This window comes from Callithrix jacchus, chromosome 12 (assembly GCF_049354715.1).
Source record: "Callithrix jacchus isolate 240 chromosome 12, calJac240_pri, whole genome shotgun sequence".
Taxonomy (NCBI): Eukaryota; Metazoa; Chordata; class Mammalia; order Primates; family Cebidae; genus Callithrix; species Callithrix jacchus.
The window spans coordinates 24,240,222-24,258,600 of NC_133513.1; the positions used below are offsets into that span (position 1 = coordinate 24,240,222).

The 18,379-nt window shown below is 41.8% G+C and overlaps 1 protein-coding gene and 1 non-coding gene across 10 annotated transcripts in view; both read right to left on the reverse strand.

Moving 5' to 3' along the window:
* PALB2 (partner and localizer of BRCA2) overlaps positions 1 to 18,349 on the reverse strand; it is a 35,949-nt gene extending 17,600 nt beyond the window's left edge. For 5 of the 9 annotated variants that reach the window (XR_013524719.1, XR_013524718.1, XM_009009321.5 and 2 more), the window contains exons 1-9: positions 18,148 to 18,349; positions 15,378 to 15,437; positions 15,157 to 15,259; positions 12,003 to 13,463; positions 6,737 to 7,566; positions 6,305 to 6,376; positions 3,486 to 3,647; positions 730 to 815; positions 2 to 163 (exon numbers count right to left, since the gene is read on the reverse strand). Coding sequence is in view for 3 of the 9 variants with exons in the window: in XM_009009321.5 (XP_009007569.2) it covers positions 2 to 163; positions 730 to 815; positions 3,486 to 3,647; positions 6,305 to 6,376; positions 6,737 to 7,566; positions 12,003 to 13,463; positions 15,157 to 15,259; positions 15,378 to 15,437; positions 18,148 to 18,195 (2,984 nt within the window). In the remaining 6 variants the exon portion in view is untranslated. The remainder of the gene's footprint in view (position 1; positions 164 to 729; positions 816 to 3,485; positions 3,648 to 6,304; positions 6,377 to 6,736; positions 7,567 to 12,002; positions 13,464 to 15,156; positions 15,260 to 15,377; positions 15,438 to 18,147) is intronic. The other 4 variants (XR_013524722.1, XR_013524723.1, XR_013524720.1 and 1 more) reach the window with 1 other exon arrangement.
* On the reverse strand, positions 13,778 to 13,917 carry LOC118146640 (U4 spliceosomal RNA). Its single transcript, XR_004732479.1, has one exon. It is a non-coding gene; the product is annotated as a U4 spliceosomal RNA (small nuclear RNA).
* Positions 18,350 to 18,379: the final 30 nt, after the last annotated feature.

The following is an 18,379-nucleotide window of genomic DNA, read 5'->3' on the forward strand; positions in this document are numbered from 1 at the left end:
CCCTCCATCTTCTGCAAATGTCATAACTTCAACTTGTTGATCAGAAAGGGTCCCACTGCTACTAACTAGCCTCCTCTTTGTCAGGCCAAGCACAGCTTTTATATTTCCAGACTTCAGTAATACTTGCTTTTCACTTTCATCATCAGAGGAACAAAGCAATGCCCTAAACCAAACATAAGGAAAAATGGGGTGATATCAGGAGTAAGCTTTTAATATTAAAGGACTAGGTTCACAATCTTTTTTTTTTTTTTTTTTGAGATGAAGTCTTACTCTGCATCCAGGCAGAGTGTAGTGTCACGATCTTGGCTCACTGCAACCTCTGTTTCCTGGGTTCAAGCAATTCTCCTACCTCAGCCTCCTGAGTAGCTGGGATTACAGGCACCTGCCACCACATCCAGCTAATATTTGTATTGTTAATAGAGACACAGTTTCACAGTGTTGGCCAGGCTTGTCTCAAACTTCTGACCTCAGGTGATCCACATGCCTCAGCCTCCCAAAGTGCTGGGATTATAGGTGTGAGCCACTGTACCTGGCCTATATTCACATTTTAAATAGAAACTTCAGTCAGGAATGTCATTTTATTGTTTGTTTGTTTGTTTTTTTCAAAAAGCTCTCTTTAAATCTTTCAGATTCTTTCAAGATTCAAGCCTAGTTTATTACCTGAACTCAAAGCCAGCTAACAGAGACAAAGATGAAGGAAAAACAAATCACCCCTTGAAAATTACATACCTGATCTCCCTGATTTCCAAATTTCCCAAAGCCACACATACCAGATTATACACATCAGGCACTGAAACTATCTGTAATACTGGAACCTAAATAAAACAAAGCAGCCAAAAATTATACTTGGTTGTTTCATTTTTGTTTAATCCAGATTTTCTAAAATTTATTAAACTTTTTTGTATTCTCACTGTACCAGGATAATTTTCAACATCTGAAGGCTCAGAAAACATTCTTATTATTAGCTGTAAATCCAAATAAATTATATGCATTATAGTGCTTACTAAGCATTTACCTAATGCGATGTACTATTCTAACAATAGGGGAATAATTAAGTATATTCTAGCAAGTGAATGAAAAGAACATTTATCCAGCCATTTAAAAGTATATGTATGTTCAAAGCACAGTGTTAGATGTGGTATATATTTGGAGAGCAAGAATGAGGTATATACAAGTATGAAGACTTAACAGAAACAAGAAAAAAAATTTTTTTTTTAAAGACAGAATTTCACTTGTTGCCCAGTCTGGAGTGCAGTGGTGCAATCTCAGCTCACTGCAACCTCCACCTCCTGGGTACAAGCAATTCTCCTGCCTCAGCTTCCCAAGTAGCTGGGACTACAGGCATGAGCCACCACACCTGGTTAATTTTTGTATTTTTCGTAGAGACAAGGTTTAACCACGTTGGTCAGGCTGGTCACTAACTTTTGACCTCAGGTGATCCACCTGCTTCAATTTCCCAAAGTGCTAGATTACAGGCATAAGCCACTGTGCCTGGCCGGAAAAGTGTTTATATGGTGAGAAAAGACAGATCTAAAAAAAATTTTTTTTTTTTTTTGAGACGACGTTTTGCTCTTGTTACCCAGGCTGGAGTGCAATGGCGTGATCTCAGCTCACCGCAACCTCCGTCTCCTAGGTTCAAGCAATTCTCCTGCTTCAGCCTCCCAATGAGCTGGGAATACAGGCATGTGCCACCATGCCCAGCTAATTTTTGTATTTTTAGTAGAGACAGGGTTTCACCATGCTGACCAGGATGGTCTCAATCTTTTGACCCTGTGGTCCACCTGTCTTGGCCTCCCAAAGTGCTGGGATTATAGGCGTGAGCCACTGTGCCCGGCCCAGAACTAAAAATTTTAAGCACACTAAGATTGTAAGCATGTAAGATGTATATGATGGATATACATGTAGTAAAGAAGCAAAATAATGCCTTGGGGAAAGGCAAGGAGTATAGATATCAACAAGTAATGAAGTCAGAATAGAAATAAAATTCTAAGCTTGGCCAGGCATGGTGGTTCACGCCTGTAATCCTCAGCACTTTGGGAGGCTGAGGCAGGCAGCTCACCTGAGGTCGGGAGTTTTACACCAGCCTGACCAACATGGAGAAACCCCGTCTCTACTAAAAGTACAAAATTAGCCGGGTGTGGTGGCACATGTTTGTAATTGCACCTACTCAGGAGGCTGAGGCAGGAGAATCGCTTGAACCCAGAAGGCGGAGGTTGCGGTGAGCCAAGATCATACCATTGCACTCCAGCCTGGGCAACAAGAGGGAAACTCTGTCTTAAAAAAAAAAAAATTCTAAGCTCCTCCAACAGGTCTAGTATAAAAACCCATCTCTAGGCTGGGTTCAGTGGCTCATGCCCAGCACTTTGGGAAGCTGAGGCAGGCAGATCACTTGCGGTCAGGAGTTCGAGACCAGCCTGGCTAACAAGGTAAAACCTCGTCTCTACTAAAAATACAAAAATTAGCTGGGTGTGGTGGTGAGTGCCAACAGTCCTAGCTACTGAGGAGGCTGAGGGAGAAGAATTGCTTGAACCCGGGAGGCAGAGGTTGCAGTGAGCCAAGATGGCACTTCAGCCTGGGAGACAGTATGACTCTGTCTCCAAAAAAAAAACCAAAACCAAACAAAAAAATAACCCATCTCTAGATAACACAGTGATTGGCTGAGTATGGTGGTTCATATCTGTAATCCCCAGCACTCTGGGAGGCTGAGGCAGGAGGACTGTTTAAGCCCAGGAGTTCAAGACCAGCCTGGGCAACATGGCAAAACCCCATCTCTATAAAAAATACAGGCCAGGCGCGGTGCTCATGCCTGTAATCCCAGCACTTTGGGAGGCTGAGGTGGGCAGACTGCCTGAGGTCAGAAGTTTGAGAACAGCCTGACCAACACGGCAAAATCCCATCTCTACTAAAAATACAAAAAAATTAGCCAGGCATGGTAGCAGGCACCTCTAATCCCAGCTACTCACGAGGCTGAGGCACAAGAATCCCTTGAACCCGGGTGGCAGAGGTTGGCAGTGGGCTGAGATCGTGCCACTGCACTCCAGCCTGTGTGACAAAGAGAGATTCCATCTCAATAAAAAGAAAAAATAATAAAAAATTAGCCAGACATGGTGGTATATGCCTATGGTCCCAGCTACTTGGGAGGCTGAGGTGAGAAGATTACCTAGCCTGGGGAGATTGAGGCTGCAGTGAGCCATGATCATGCCACTGCATTACAGCCTGTGTGACAGAGTGAGAGCTTGTCTCAAACAAACAAAAATTTGTGATAGAGCAAATAAAGCAGCATGTTAATGGTAGAGTCTATAATGGTAGGTATATGGGTACTCACTACACTACTTTTCTGGGTGTTTGAAACTTTTCATAATAAAATGTTAGGGGAAAAAAACCTCATCTCTGTTCTGCCTTGCATGGTCATAGCTCCCAAGTTTGGTAAGCTACCCATCTACAATATTAGGCAAATATGTTTTCAGCTCGAGATTCCCACTCACCTCTGTGAAGTGCCAGGTATAAAGTTTTTCCCACTGCCAAGCACCCAAAGCTTTCCAAAGAGAAACTACATCTTCACAAGCAGTTATGATACATGGCTCTTTACAACCGGCTCTTTCCCAAAACATGGCACTCACATCTATGGAACAGGAACCTGAAAGATTCTGACACAATAGCAACAAGAGTTCTGTTAAAGTGGTACTCGAGGGCTGTTTTATGCAAAGCATAAATATGAAAAGTGAGGAATTACAATTCCATGAAATAGTAGGTATGTAAAATTTAAGTTTTATGCAGGTCAAAAGAAAGAGCTTTGTGATTCTTATGTACCTAAAAAATTGCCTATCAAATTTACATTATGAAATATCTTATGTTTTATTTTATTAATTTTAATTTTTTTTTTTTTTTTTGAGATTGAGTCTCACTCACTCTATCACCCAGGCTGTACAGTGGTGCAATCTTGGCTCACTGTAACCTCCGCCTCCTGGATTCAAGTGATTCTCCTGCCTCAGCCTTCGGAGTAGCTGGGATCACAGGCACCTGCCACCACACCCGGCTAATTTTTGTATTTATAGTAGAGACAGGTTTCACCTACCGAAGTGCCTGGATTACAGGCATGAGCACTGCGTTTGGCCCATGAAAGATTTTAAAATATATAATCCAGATGGAATAAATTCAGATTTAACCATAAGAAGATAACCCATAGAACTTACCCATTTGAAAAATGAAACATCCTGATGAACCACTCATGGGTTGAAGAGGGAATAACATGGAAACAACATATATTATACTATCTACTATTATGACAATGGGAGCACTACATATCCAAACCACAGAGCATGGCCAAACCAGTATTTCCAAGAAAATTTGGAAATTTCCAAGAAAAATCATAATCACAAAGCCATTTATAAGAAAACAAGAAAGATTAAACTCAAGTAAGCATGCAGCTCAGGAAGTCAGTACAAAAACAAAATAAGAACAATAAAAAACAGTAGGAAGGAATTATTTATAGTTATTCTACTTATCACAAAAACAGAACTAGACCAGGTGCAGTGGCTCATGCCTGTAATCCTGGCACTTTGGGAGGCCGAGGCTAGTGGATCATGAGTTCAGGAGATTGAGACCTCCCTGGCTAACACGGTGAAACCCTGTCTCTACTAAATATACAAAAAATTAGCCAGGTGTGGTGGCACATGCCTGGAGTCCCAGTTACTTGGGAAACTGAAGTGGGAGAATCTCTTGAACCTGGAAGGCAGAGGTTGCAGTGAGCTAAGATCGAGCCAGTGCACTCCAGCCTGGTGACAGAACAAGGCTCACTCTCATAAAACAAAACAAAACCCAGAAATAAATGAACTAGAAAACAAAACAAAAAACAACCACAAAAAAAACAACCCAATTAATATAATGACCAAATCTCAAGTCTAATGTAGAAAAACAATAATTTTAGAAATGGGAGAATGGAGAGGAGAGGCTTAATTGCATATACACAGATTTTAAAAATCTTTAAGAAGTAGTAACTTTTTACCTACAAATCTGAAAATATGAATGAAATGGTTGATTCCTTAAGAGGCTAAGTTATTAGGATACTGGGCATGGTAGCTCACACCTATGATTCCAGCACTTTGAGAGGCCGAGGCAGGCAGAGCCTCTGAGGTTAGGAGTTCAAGACCAGCCTGGCCAAGGTGGCAAAACTCTATCTCTACTAAAAATAGAAAAATTGGCCAGGTGCAGTGGTTCACGCCTGCAATCTCAGCACTTTGTGAGACTGACATTGGCGGATCACCTAAGGTCAGAATTTCGAGACCAGCCTGACCAACATGAAGAAACCTGTCTCTACTAAAAGTACAAAATTAGCCAGGCACGGTGGTACATGCCTGTAACCCAGCTACTGGGAAGGCTGAGGCAGGAGAATTGCTTGAATCTGGGAGGTGGAGGTTGCAGTGAGCTGAGATCACACCACTGCACTCCAGCCTGGGTAACGAAAGCAAAACTCTGTCTAAAAAAGTAAATAAATAAAAATTTGAAAATTAGCAAGGTGTGGTGGTGCACACCTGTAATCCCAGCTACTCTGGAGGCTGAGGTACAAGAATCACTTGAGCCTGTGAGGTGGAGGTTGCAGTGAGTGGAGATTGGAGATTGCCCCATGGCACTCCAGCCTGGGCAACAGAGAGAGAGTCTGTCTCAAAAAATAAAATAAAAATAAACTAAGTTATTAAAATTGACTCAAGAATAAATTCTGAAACAGAGCACAGGTATTATTATTACTATTATTTTTTTTTGAGACGAAGTTTCACTCGTTACCCAGGCTGGAGTGTAATGGCGTGATCTCGGCTCACCGCAACCTCCGCCTCCTGGGTTTAGGCAATTCTCCTACCTCAGCCTCCTGAGTAGCTGGGATTACAGGTATGCGCCACCATGCCAAGCTAATTTTTTGTATTTTTAGTATCAGGGTTTCACCTTGTTGACCAGGATGGTCTCAATCCACCCACCTCGGCCTCCCAAAGTGTTGGGATTACAGGCGTGAGCCACTGCGCCCAGCTCCCTAACTTAAGATTTACTTAGCCTAAGTTGTTCTTGGCAATAGGTTGGCATAGAACTGTCAAGAGAAGAGCTCAAAACATAAACAGAAGTAAATATTGGGAAAAACATAAAAAATAAAAAAAAAATTGGGAAAAACAAACAATCCAAATCTGTTTTTCTGAATCTGTTTACCAATATATTTAATAGTATTAAAGAACAAGAAGCTCTATGATCAAATTATTTTTCAATTCATTCAATTTTCATATGAAAGACCCAAGACACTGTAAAAGAATATTCTTCTGACCTTTAACTTTGAAACCAATTTTAGGTTGCCTGGGTTTATGCTACCAGAAGCAGGAAGCACTGCTACTTCATTCTGTGAAAACAAAAGTCACATCATTAGTCTACACTTTATGTATAACGTCTTCCTGTATCACCTACTCATCAAAATATCTACTTCATATTGTCTTTATTTCCTCTAATAGCAGCAAAGCTCCAGATGCAAACTGTTTTCACTGATGACAAAGAGAATAGGATCTCCCATATTTAAAAGAAACATTTTAATGAGCCTTAATTTCCCCAGAATGAACTTAATGTTTACAATGAAGTCACATCAAAGAAACATGTTAAAACATTCTTAAACATGGAAGGCCTAATACGCAAGCAAGTCATGCTGTTTATATTCACTAAGACATTTCATTCCTTCGAGAAAATTTCACAAAGGAAATAAATGTACCTGTTGGACAGACCGTTTATGCAACTCCTGGCATGTGTTTCCATAGAGCTGATTTTCTTTAAAAGTGAATGACTCAGTGGGTGGGGGTGTTCCTTGCAAGACAGACTCACAGTCACAGGTAGGTTGTCCTTGCCTGCCTGACACTTGCAGGGTGGTATGTGGTTTTGCTGGGCTGCTTGAACTGTCGCACTGTTTACCATCACTGGCAAGACAGACTGAGTCTTTCAAATGAGCAAGTCGGGGTATACAGCAAGTTCGTCCAGTGACCTCTGTGCATGCTTTTTCATAGGAGCCTTGAGAGCCAAAGGCTGGAGTAGTACCTAAGATGGGGAAAGGAGGTGAACACATGTCTGCAGTAGGTCTATCATTATCATCAGGCACAACCGTATTTAAAGGAGTATAAAGTAATATGGATGAAGAAAGGCCCTTCTTTGTACACTGGCTTTGTGGGTTTGGCATCTTGGGATGCGATTTTCCTGGTAGAACAACAATGTCCTCTTCTAAGTCTTCCATTTCTGCATCCATGTATTTAGGACTCAGTTCCTCTGGGAAAATACAATTTCTCCCTTTAAGATGCCTCTCTCCATACACTTCTGATTCAAAGGGCTCCATTAGTTTTTCTGAGCAGGATTTCAGTTTTTCAAGCTTAAGAGGCCCAAAGTCTTCATCAGGCAACTGAAAGTCTGTCATATTGAGAAAAGACGATAGCTGCTTTAAATTCAGCATTCTATTCTTATGGAATGGAGCTGTGAAAGCATCATCATCCAAGGATAAATAAGCACTATTACTCCAAGAAAGGGAGTCCTCTTTTTGATGACGACTTTTCTTCCCTAGAGAAAAATAAGCCACATAGTAACAAAACCCAACAAAAGAGACATTAATACCCAACAAAGAGCCAGTTTCTAAACTCACATATACTAGAAAATGTTTATTACTTTTCCCACTCATGACTCAGAAACCTGGGTGAAGGGTTCAAACAATGGTCATGGGTTAGTGGTTAATTAGCAGCTCTTTTTCCACACTACCCCAAAAGTGTATTGCTAGCCAGGTGTGGTAGCTCACAGCTGTAATCCTAGTGCTTTGAGAGGTCAAGGTAAGAGAATCGCCAGAACCCAGGGGTTCAAGACCAACCTGGGCAACACAGTGAGGCTGTCTTTTAAAAAAAAAAAAAAATAAGGCCAGGCACAATGGCTCACACTTGTAGTCTCAGTACTTTGAGAGGCTGAGGCAGGCGGATCACTTGAGGTCAGGAGTTTAAGACCAGCCTCACCAACATGGTGAAACCCTGTCTCTACTAAAAATAAAAAAAAAAAAAATTAGCTGCGATCTCAGCTACTTGAAGCTGAAGCAGGAGAATCACTTCAACCCAAGAGGTGGAAGCTGCAGTGGACCACACTGCCCCCCTGAACTCTAGCCTGGGCAACAAAGTGAGATTCCATCTCAAAGAATAAATAAATAAATAAAACCAAATAAAACAAAACAGTATATGGCCAACATTAACTGCGAAAAGGGACTGAGGTGAAGTCTCAGCTCAACCACTGATTTATAGTGTAAACTTAGGCAAACTGATTTATTTCATTTTCCCTGTTCTCATTGTCTCTCATAGGGAAGTGAACTAAAAATATCTATATCCTTTCCTACCTCTAAAACTGTGATTCCAACAGGTTGCCAGAGTATGGTCTACTAAATGCTGGCTCCTCCCACTATGGAAAATTAAGTGCCCTTTTGTTTGTCACCACTGCTTTTTGTTTGCTTGTTTGTTTCAAGACAGGGTCTCACTGTTGCCCAGGCTGGAGTGCAGTGGTGAGATCTTGGCTCACTGCAACCTCCCACATCAGCCTCCTGAGTAGAAATTAACTGCTCTTACTGCAAATGGTATCCCACACCATTCAAAATGTTGCTATCTCCTAAATGATGAATGCATAAACAAACTGTGGCATATACATATGATGGAATATTATTTAGTCATAAAAATGAACAAACTACTGATGCATGTTACAACACAGGGTGTACCTTAAAAACATTATACTAAGTGGCCAGACTTAATGGCTCATACCTATAATCCCAGCACTTTGGGAGGCCAAAGGTAAGTGGATCACTTGAGATCAGGAGTTTGAGGCCAGCATGGCCAACATGATGAAACCCTGTCTCTACTAAAAATGCAAAAATTAGCCAGGCGTGGTGTTGGGTGCCTGTAATCCCACCTACTCCTGAGGCTGAGGCAGAAGAATCACTTGAACCTGGGAGGCAGAGGTTGTAGTGAGCCAAGATTTTGCCACTGCACTCCAGCCTGGGCAACAGAGTAAGACTCCATCTCAAAAACAAATAAACCTGTTATGCTGAGTGAAAGCAGCCAGACACAAAAGGTCTCATATTGTATAATTCCATATATATGAAATATCCATATATATGAAATACGATGTATATGCAAATCCAGAGATAGAATGCAGATTGGTGGTTGCCCAAGGATGGGGTAGAGGGTAGGGGGAGAGAAATAGGTAGCAGCTGCTTAATGGGTATGGGATTTTGAGGTGATGAAAATGTTTTAGAATGAGATAGAGGTGATAGCTGCACAACACTGTAAATGTACTGACTTGTTCACTTAATTTAAAATGTCTAATGTTGTTATGTGAATGTCACCTGGTGAAAAAAAGTTTTTAAATGTAGCTGCAGTCTACTAAAATTATAGCAGACTATTTCAATCTACTGGTTGGGCCTGGTGGCTCATGCCTGTAATCTCAGCACTTTGGGAGGCCGAGGCAGGCAGATCACCTGACGTTAGGAGGTCAAGACCAGCTTGGCCAAAATGGCGAAACCTCATCTCTACTAAAAATATAAAAATTAGCTGGGCATGGTGTCGGGCACCTGTAATCCCAGCTACTCAGGAGGCTGAGATGGGAGAATCGCTTGAACCTGGGAGGTGGAGGTTGCAGTGAGCTGAGATAGCACCATTGCACTCCATCCTGGGCAATAAGAGCGAAACTCTGTCTCAACAACAAAAAACTACTGTGTAAAAAATAGTATTTCTAGATTACTGGATTGCCTACTTTTTGATAACTTTGTATTCTTGTTAACTTAAAAGATAATGAAGAGTCACAATTATTATTTTTGGATTAATTAATCATAGCTCATAGAGCAAGTCCCTGTCCAGTGGTACAGAACCGCCTGTTACTTATTTTTGCACATAAAGTTGTTTTTTTTGTTTTACCAACTCGGCTGTAAAATGTACAGTAAAGGTGTGTTAGAACATAGTCACAATTACAAATTGAATTTGGCTGCTCCGGCATAGAGCTGAGTTAAGACAGGGCACAAAGACTAAAATATGTGCTATCTGGCCCCTTCTAGAAAATATGCTGATCCCTGGTTTAGAGCCATAATGAATTACCCAGTTTTTGTGCTCAGTTGATCAGATATGATTAAATCCTCAGTAAATGAATTAAAAGTTTAAATTACAATGTATCCTTGCTTGCCATCCTCAAAAATCCTGTGTTCCTTGGAGGCCTTAGAGACACTGCATTAGATATTTTATCCAAAAAAGTTGCTCAGGCTTTTTACATTACGTGTTGACTTCTAAAAGAGGTTGTCAGTGGACTCCTCTTCTTTTTCTTTTGAGAGAGGGTCTTGGGTCTTGCTCTGTCACCCAGGCTGGAGTGCAGTGGTGCAATCACGGCTCACTGCAGCCTCAACCTCCTGGGCTCAAGTGACCCTCCCACCTAAGCCTCTCAAGTAACTGAAACTACAAGCATACACCACAACACCTGGCTAATTTTTCTTTATTTTTTTTTTGGTAGAGATGGGGTTTCATCATGTTGCTCGAGCTGGTCTCAAACTCCTGGGCTCAAGCAATCCTCCTGCCTTAGCCTCCCAAAGTGCTGGGATTACAGGGTTGAGCCACCAAACCTGACATAGAGTCTTACTCTAGTACAAATTCCATTTTACTTCAAAAAACACTCTCTATGTTAGCTGTGAAACTTCTAGCCATAGATAAGAATTGTGTTCTGCCTGAATAAATATTAATATTACATACACAACCAATATATTTTCCTTTTCAGTGTTTGTTTCAGCTCTATTAGTGAACACTGGCACCATACTATCAGGTTTGAATCCTGGCTCTTGATTTTAATTACATTAATTAAAGTCATTTAATTTTTTTTTTTTGGAGATGGAGTATCACTCTGTCACCCAGGCTGGAGCCTCCACCTCCTGGGTTCAAGCAATTCTCCTGCCTCAGACTCCTGAGTAGCAGGGATTACAGGCATGTGCCACCACACCTAGCTAATTTTGATTTTTTTGTGTGTATTTTTAATAGAGATGGGTTTCACTATGTTGGCCAGGCTGGTCTTAAACTCCCAGCCTCAAGTGACCCACCCGCCTTGGCCTCCTAAAGTGCTGGGATTACAGGCATGAGTCACTGCATGCTGCCTAAAGTCATTTTAATCTCCCTATGCTTTAGTTTCCTCACCTGTAAAGTGAGAATGAAAATAGATTCTACCTCAGGTAGGACTGCTATGATGACTCAATCAGTTAGTATCTGTACAGCATTTAGAAAGTGTCAGGCAGGGTGGACACAGTGGCTCATGTCTGTAATTCCAGCACTTTGGGAGGCCGTGGTGGGAGGGTTGGTTGAGGCCAGGAGTTCAAGATCAGCCTGGGCAACAGGGCAAGACCTCACTTCTACAAAGAGTTTAAAAACATTAGCCAGGCATGGTGGTACATGCCTGTAGTCTCAGCTAGCTCGGAGGCAGAGGCAGAAGGAACACTGGAGCCCAGGAGATAGAGGCTACAATGAGCCATGATCAAACCACTGCACCCTAGCCTGGATGATTGTGAGACCCTATCTCTTTATTAATTTATCATTCATTCATTCATTCATTTATTTGAGCCAGGATCTCACTCCGTTCCCCAGACTGGAGTGCTAGATCTTGGCTCACTGCAACCTCTGCCTCCCAGGCTCAAGCGATCCTCCCACTTCGGCCTCCTGACTACCTGGGACTATAGGCACACACCATCACACCCAGATACCCAGCTAATTTTTGTATTTTTTGTAGAGACGGAGTTTCGCCATGTTGCTCAGGCTGGTCTCAAACTCCTGGGCTCAAACAATCTGCCAGCCTCAGCTCTACAAATAGCTGGAATTACAGACGTAAGCCACCACACTCAGCTCTCTTTTTAGAAAACAAAAAAAGAAAGAAAGAAATTGCTGGGCACATAGTAATTGTTAGCTTTCATCATCATCATCATCATCATCAAACACATCTTGATTTACCGTTCTCTCGAATAACTGCCTTTTTCTTCTGATATTTGTGCGAGGTGACTTCATCTTTGGCCCTATTAATAACTGACGTGCTGGAAGTTGGCAAAAGTGGTTCACAATGATCTGATGCTGGGGTGCAGGCTGATTTTCTTTTTCCTCTGTTTCTTCTACCAGATGCCTGGGCAACTGCCTTCCTAGACAGGTCATTGTCTTCAGTAGGCGCAGTGGGAGAGTTGACTTTAGTTAACGAGAAAAATTTCTGAGAGTTTCTTGAACTCGGTTCTCCTGTGCATGTGTCAGACATCCTAATTTCACTTTGGTCAGTTTCCTCATTGGAAAGGTTTAAATTTTTACTTGCATCCTTATTTTTAGTTTTAAACCCTTTCTTTTTGACATCCAAATGACTCTGAATGACAGCCTCCACGGCTACTTTCCTCTGGCAATTGGACATGCTTCGTGTTGTTCTAACATAATATTCTGCAGGAAACAGAAGACCTTCAAGCATTGTGCAAGAATGATTTTCTGCAGAAAGAGGAGAAGTTGCTTCTAGGCTAAGACTCTTAGGTTGACTTAGAATATCATTTTCCTGAAGATTTTCATTTCTGCCATCAAGAGCATTGCTGGAAGATTTTAAAGATTTCTCTGTTTGATTTTGTTCTTTTAAGTTTTGGTTTTCATTTGCTGATAAGTTATTGTGAGTGAGTTCATTTGTAGAACATGAAATATCTGCCTCTAAATTAGAACTTGTGGGCAGATGGCCACTTACACCTTTATTTACAACCAGGTTCTCTGTAGAGACAGTTACTTTTTTGCCATGTGCCTCCAAACTTACCGGTGAAGTAAATCTAATGCTTTTTTGGCCACAAGTAGTAAGTTCACTGCTACCTTTAGGAGGAATACTTTCAAAGTGCTGACTCCTACTATCTGATGGAGTCTGTAAAGGAACTGTAGTCGTCTTGGTCAAATTAGTTCTTAGGAGTGTATCAACACCTTTTTCTGGTTGGGCAGTTGGTGGAATTAATAAACTCTTTCCATTAGTTTCTGTAATTGGTTCTGGAGAATCCAGAAGTTCAGACTGAAGACTTAAAAAGTGAGTTCTTATTTCAGTTACTGGTGATCTAGTAGGATTTTTGCTGCTGATTTCTTCCTGTTCCTTTAGGCTTTTCCCAGACAGTCTGAGTGAATCAGCGTCAAAGACACAGTCTCTCTCCTGTGAAATAAATGTTCTCTTCTGCTGCTTCTTACTTCTCCTTGGCAGTTTCTGTTTTTTCTCACTATCAGGGTCACTGACCCTGTGTGGGAAATGTTCTTGGGTGTCATCTGTTCTTTGTATAGGTAATTCTCCTGGGCCATCTCCAGGGTTAGAAGACTCAGGCCCAACATCAAGTGTGATAGATGTCTTTTCTGCAGTTTCTCCATCAAGATGGGTTTTGATGTGTAACTTGTTATAAAGAGGTATTTTATTTTTAGGTTCTGAAAAGGAAAAAAAAGGTATATACCTTATCTGTCTTATAAAATGAAACAAAAAGGACTCAATTTTTTAACCTATTATAATAAATACTACTAAACATTTATTCAAGAGAGAATCAGTGGCATTTCATTCAGGTAGATGAATTTACCGGTGAAGTAAAACTGTTTTTTAGGCTGTGAGTAGTAAGTTCACTGTTATCTTTAAGAGGAATATGTTCAAGGTGCTGACTACTTCTACCATCTGATGGAGTCTGTAAAGGAGCTGTACATAATCCATACCGTACATACTTTTAAAAGTCCTAATTTTTTTTTTTCAGTCTCCGTAGAGACTGTCAAAAATTGCCAATGCCAACTATGTGTCAAGTTGTCATGGCAGGGTATTAGGAAAAGTTTTCAATTAGCAATAATCCACCTTGAATAAACCTCATTGACTATGATACTGCCACTGCATAAAGCTAAAAGTCCTAATTTTTTTAAATCAAATAATCTATGAAATTTTAAGTACATGTAAAACAAATAGTATTGTGCTAAAAATGTGTTTCAAACAGAGTATTCTTTATCACACAACATTTTCTCTTAATTTTTAAATCTCAACTAATTTTTTATCTCATGTATTTCTTTCTTTCTTTCTTTTTTTTTTTTTTTTTTTGAGGTGGTGTTTTGCTCTTGTTGCCCAGGCTGGAGTGCAATGGCATGATCTCGGCTCACTGAAACCTCTGCCTCTTGGGTTCAAGCAATTCTCCTGCCTTGGCCTCCCAATTCGCTGGGATTACATGGATGCGCCACCATGCCTGGCTAATTTTGTATTTTTAGCAGAAACTGGGTTTCTCCATGTTGTTCATACTGGTCTCGAACTCCTGACCTCAGGTGATACACCCGCCTCAGCCTCCCAGAGTGTTGGGATTACAGGCGTGAGCCACCACACCTGGCCTATCTCATGTATTTCTTTTATTTTCCCCTTGACTCAAGTAATTTTCATAACCTTCCCTTTTCAATAACCCTCAATTTTATTATTATAAATTACTTGAATTTTAACATCAGAATTGACCATTGGTTTTAGAGTATTTTTACTCAGATTTTTTTCTCTGTTCGTATATACATAAATTTAAAAAAGCTTTCTAAAATTTAAACAATAAATATAATTTCTGAAAATTGAGAAGGAAAAAAGTGAAGAGAGGGAAAAAGAGCAACTCATAAACACTATAACTGAAAGCAGAGTCTATAGAGTAGATTTTATGGCATATGAATTTTATGTTAATTAGAGTATACTGCAGCTGGGCCGGTGGCTCATTCATGCCTGTATCCTAGCACTTTGGGAGGCCCAGGCGGACAGATCACTTGAGGCTAGGAGTTTGAGACCAGCCAAGCCAACATGGCGAAACCCTGTCTCTACTAAAAATATAAAAATTAGCCAGGTGTGGTAGTGTGCATGCCTGTAATCCTAGCTACTTGGGAGGCTGAGACATGAGAATCACTTGAGCCCGAAAGGTGGAGATTATAGTGAGCCAAGATTGTGTCACTGCACTCCATCCTGGGTGACAGAATGAGATTGTCTAAAAAAAATAAAATAAAATTAAAATTAAAACTGAAGAGTCTATTGCTAGTCATTATCTTCACTGTGGGAAAAAGAACAACAGCCAAAATATACCTGGGAAATGAATAATAAAGCAGGCATAAGTGAATGGTCTAGATTTACCTGAATGGTTTAGGTGTGGTGAGAGTTCCTGCTGGGACAAGCAATCTTGCTCTTCTACCGTTTTCTTAATAGAATGCCTTATTTTTTCAGCCCTTTGGGCACGCTACAGGAAACAAAAACAGCCCAAGAAATAAATTTTCTTTAAAGCTTTATTAGAGTCAAGAACTGTTTTCAAATTCTTTGTACTACGACACCTTAATTTGAGAATACAATTCACTTACCTGAAGGCGGGCTAGTGTCTTGCTGTATTCTCTTTTCAAGAATGCTAATTTCTCCTTTAACTGGAAGAAGAAAAACACCAACAATACTGGGCAAGTGGAAAGGTGGAGTCAGAGGGAAGGGATGCATTGCTTGGCAGAGTCCCTTAGCAAGAGGCAGCGAGTAGCACTGGTCCCTAACAATCTACTTTCAGTTCTCAAAAAGCACCAAGCTCTTGACCATTTCAGGATCTTTGCATAACCTGTTCCTGTCACTTGGAACATTTCAAGCCTTAGCTTAGATTTTTATTTCCCTGGGATAGACTTCCGGGTCCTTCACCAAATCTAGGTTAGACACTCTACCAGTCCTCTTACTTCCCTCATCACAGTATTATCACACTATGTTGTCTGTTTACATCTCTGTTTCTCCCCATTGCCCAGATCCATGAAGGTGGCAGGGACTGTCACCCTCAGTCATTTAACAAATGAATCTTTTGTCAGTTAATGGTCCAGGTATCTCTGGTACCTGGGACAATAACCGATACTCACTATGTGGCAATTATTGCTCCAGATGCTATTCCAGATGCAATTTACATACAGTGAGAAATACATATAATAAGAAAACAAACAGAAAATGATTTTACAAGGTAATAAATAACTAGATAGATAAACAGAGTGATGTGAGAGAGTTACTAGCCTACTGACAGGGACTACTTTAGTTAGAGTGGTCAGGGAGGCATTTTTGAGTACCATCATTTGAGCCTAAGATTGAAGGAGGAAGGAGCTAGTTTTGGGAAGATCAGAGGGAATGGTACCCCAGGCAGAGGGTACCACAAATATAAAGTATCTGCAGTGGAATGGGCTATGTGTGTTTAAGGAACACGCAGAAGGCCAGTGAAGCTGGAGCTATCACTGCTGAATCCCCAGCCAGGCACACAGTAGGCATTTAACAAAGATTTATTAAATAAATAAATGAATTGGCTGAATCAAATTACTGTTCTTTGAAAGTCTAGATTCCCTTGTCTCTCTGGCTTCTTTGGTTCAAAGGATTCTCTCAGCAGCAAAGCCAGCCCAGGTTTTTCTGCTTTTTAGGAACTTTTTAGCTATACTAATCTTTCAACCAACAAAACATCAAGATTTCCATCCTCCATATACACCTTAAAAAAGAAAAGATCTACTCAGCTGGGTGCGGTGGCTCACGCCTGTAATCTCAACAATTTTGGGAGGCCAAGGCGGGTAGATCATCTGAGGTCAAGAGTTTGAAACCAGCCTGGCCAACTTGGTGAAACCCCGTCTCTGCTAAAAATACAAAAATTAGCTGGGCGCAATGGTGAGCGCCCGAAATCCCAGCTACTCCACTGGCTGAGGCAGAAGAATCACTTGAACCCGGGAGGGGGAGGTTGCAGTGAGCCGAGATCATGCTATTGCACTCCAGCCTGGGCAACAGAGTGAGACTCGTCCTCAAAAACAGAAACAAAACCAAAAATCTACTATGTGTAAAACATGCTACTAGATAAGCTGCCAACTGTGGATTTTTCTTTTTCTTTTTTTTTTTTTTGAGACTGAGTCTCACTCTGTCGCCCAGCCTGGAGTGCAGTGGTGCGATCTCAGCGTCGAGTTCAAGCGATTCTTGTGCATCAGCCTCTGAGGCCTGTGCCTCTGGGACTACAGGCGGGCATCACCACACCCGGCTAATTTTTGTATTTTTAGTAGAGACAGGGTTTCACTATGTTGCCTAGGCTGTTCTCAAACTCTGAGCTCAAGCGATCTAGCCATCTCGGCCTCCCAAAGTGCTGGGATTACAGGCGTGAGCCATGAGACTGGCCTCCCACCAATCTTATCAATGTCTGGGGATAATCTTGTTTACGTATAAATGCTCTTTCTCACGCCCAAAGAAGCTAAGCCATGATAAGAACATCAGCAAAAACTGGAAACATCCTAAAAGTCTATCGGTAAAGTACAGTCTAAAGAAGCAAGGGCACTTCCAAGGCCAGGCACGGTGGCCTGTAATCCCAGCTATTCGGGAGGCAGAGGCAGGACAGTCGCTTGAACCCGGGAGGCGGGGGTTGCAGTGAGCTGAGATGGCGCCACTGTACCTCAGTATGGGTGGCGGAGTGAGATTCTTGTCTCAAAAAAACAAGTAGAAAAGTAAGGAAAAGAAAAGAAAAAAGAACTTACTTGCATTTTTAAGTTCTAGACAGTATTTTATAACAAATTTTTATAACAAAAATACTGTCTAGAACTTAAAAATGGAAGTAAGGTAGATAAACATGTCCTGACAGGAACGCTAAGGAACGCTAAGCAGGGGTATGAAAAATGGAGCCTGCGGAACCATTCGGATCATACCATTTAGGAACTTTCCCTTCTCCAAAAAATCCACACAGGATTCCTTTTCGGTGGTCAGGGATACGTCCCTCCTCGACCATACACACGAACACACCAAAGGACCTGGAAGTACCAGACTTAAAACGTGTACTTGAGGAGGTGGGGCGGGAGAAGTGAAGATTGAGAGTGCGGGAGGGGGCAGGAGCAAGGCTGTCGATACAGCTTTATCTAGAAGGTGTTACACACTGCATTAACGCATTGCTACTGTAATGAGATTTGTTCTTTAAACACCACCACGTCAGCACCACGCTATTTCTACCTTTTCATTTTCTGTGCCCCCTCAGCCCTAAGAGGAGGGGAGGGCAGACGATCCTGCTGCCCTCGGACCGCCGATGACATAAAGTCAGGCCTAAAACCCTGAGAAAGAGGATCAGAGTCCTGCGTCCGCCCTTCCCGCACCCCCTGGCACCTTTTCCTTCTCCTCACAGCTGAGGGGCTTCCCGGGAGGCTCTTCCATCCGGCAGGCGACAGAACGGAAAGAGCAGCCGTCGCCGACCCCAGGCCTGCCGACACCGGGACCCAGTTGTTCCTGGGCCGCGGAGGCGCCCCGAGGAGGAATGGGGAGCCCCAAATCGCCCCCTCAGTGCTCGATCAGCTGACCCACGCGAGCCAGGCGCGCCCTAAACTCCGGCCAATTAAAT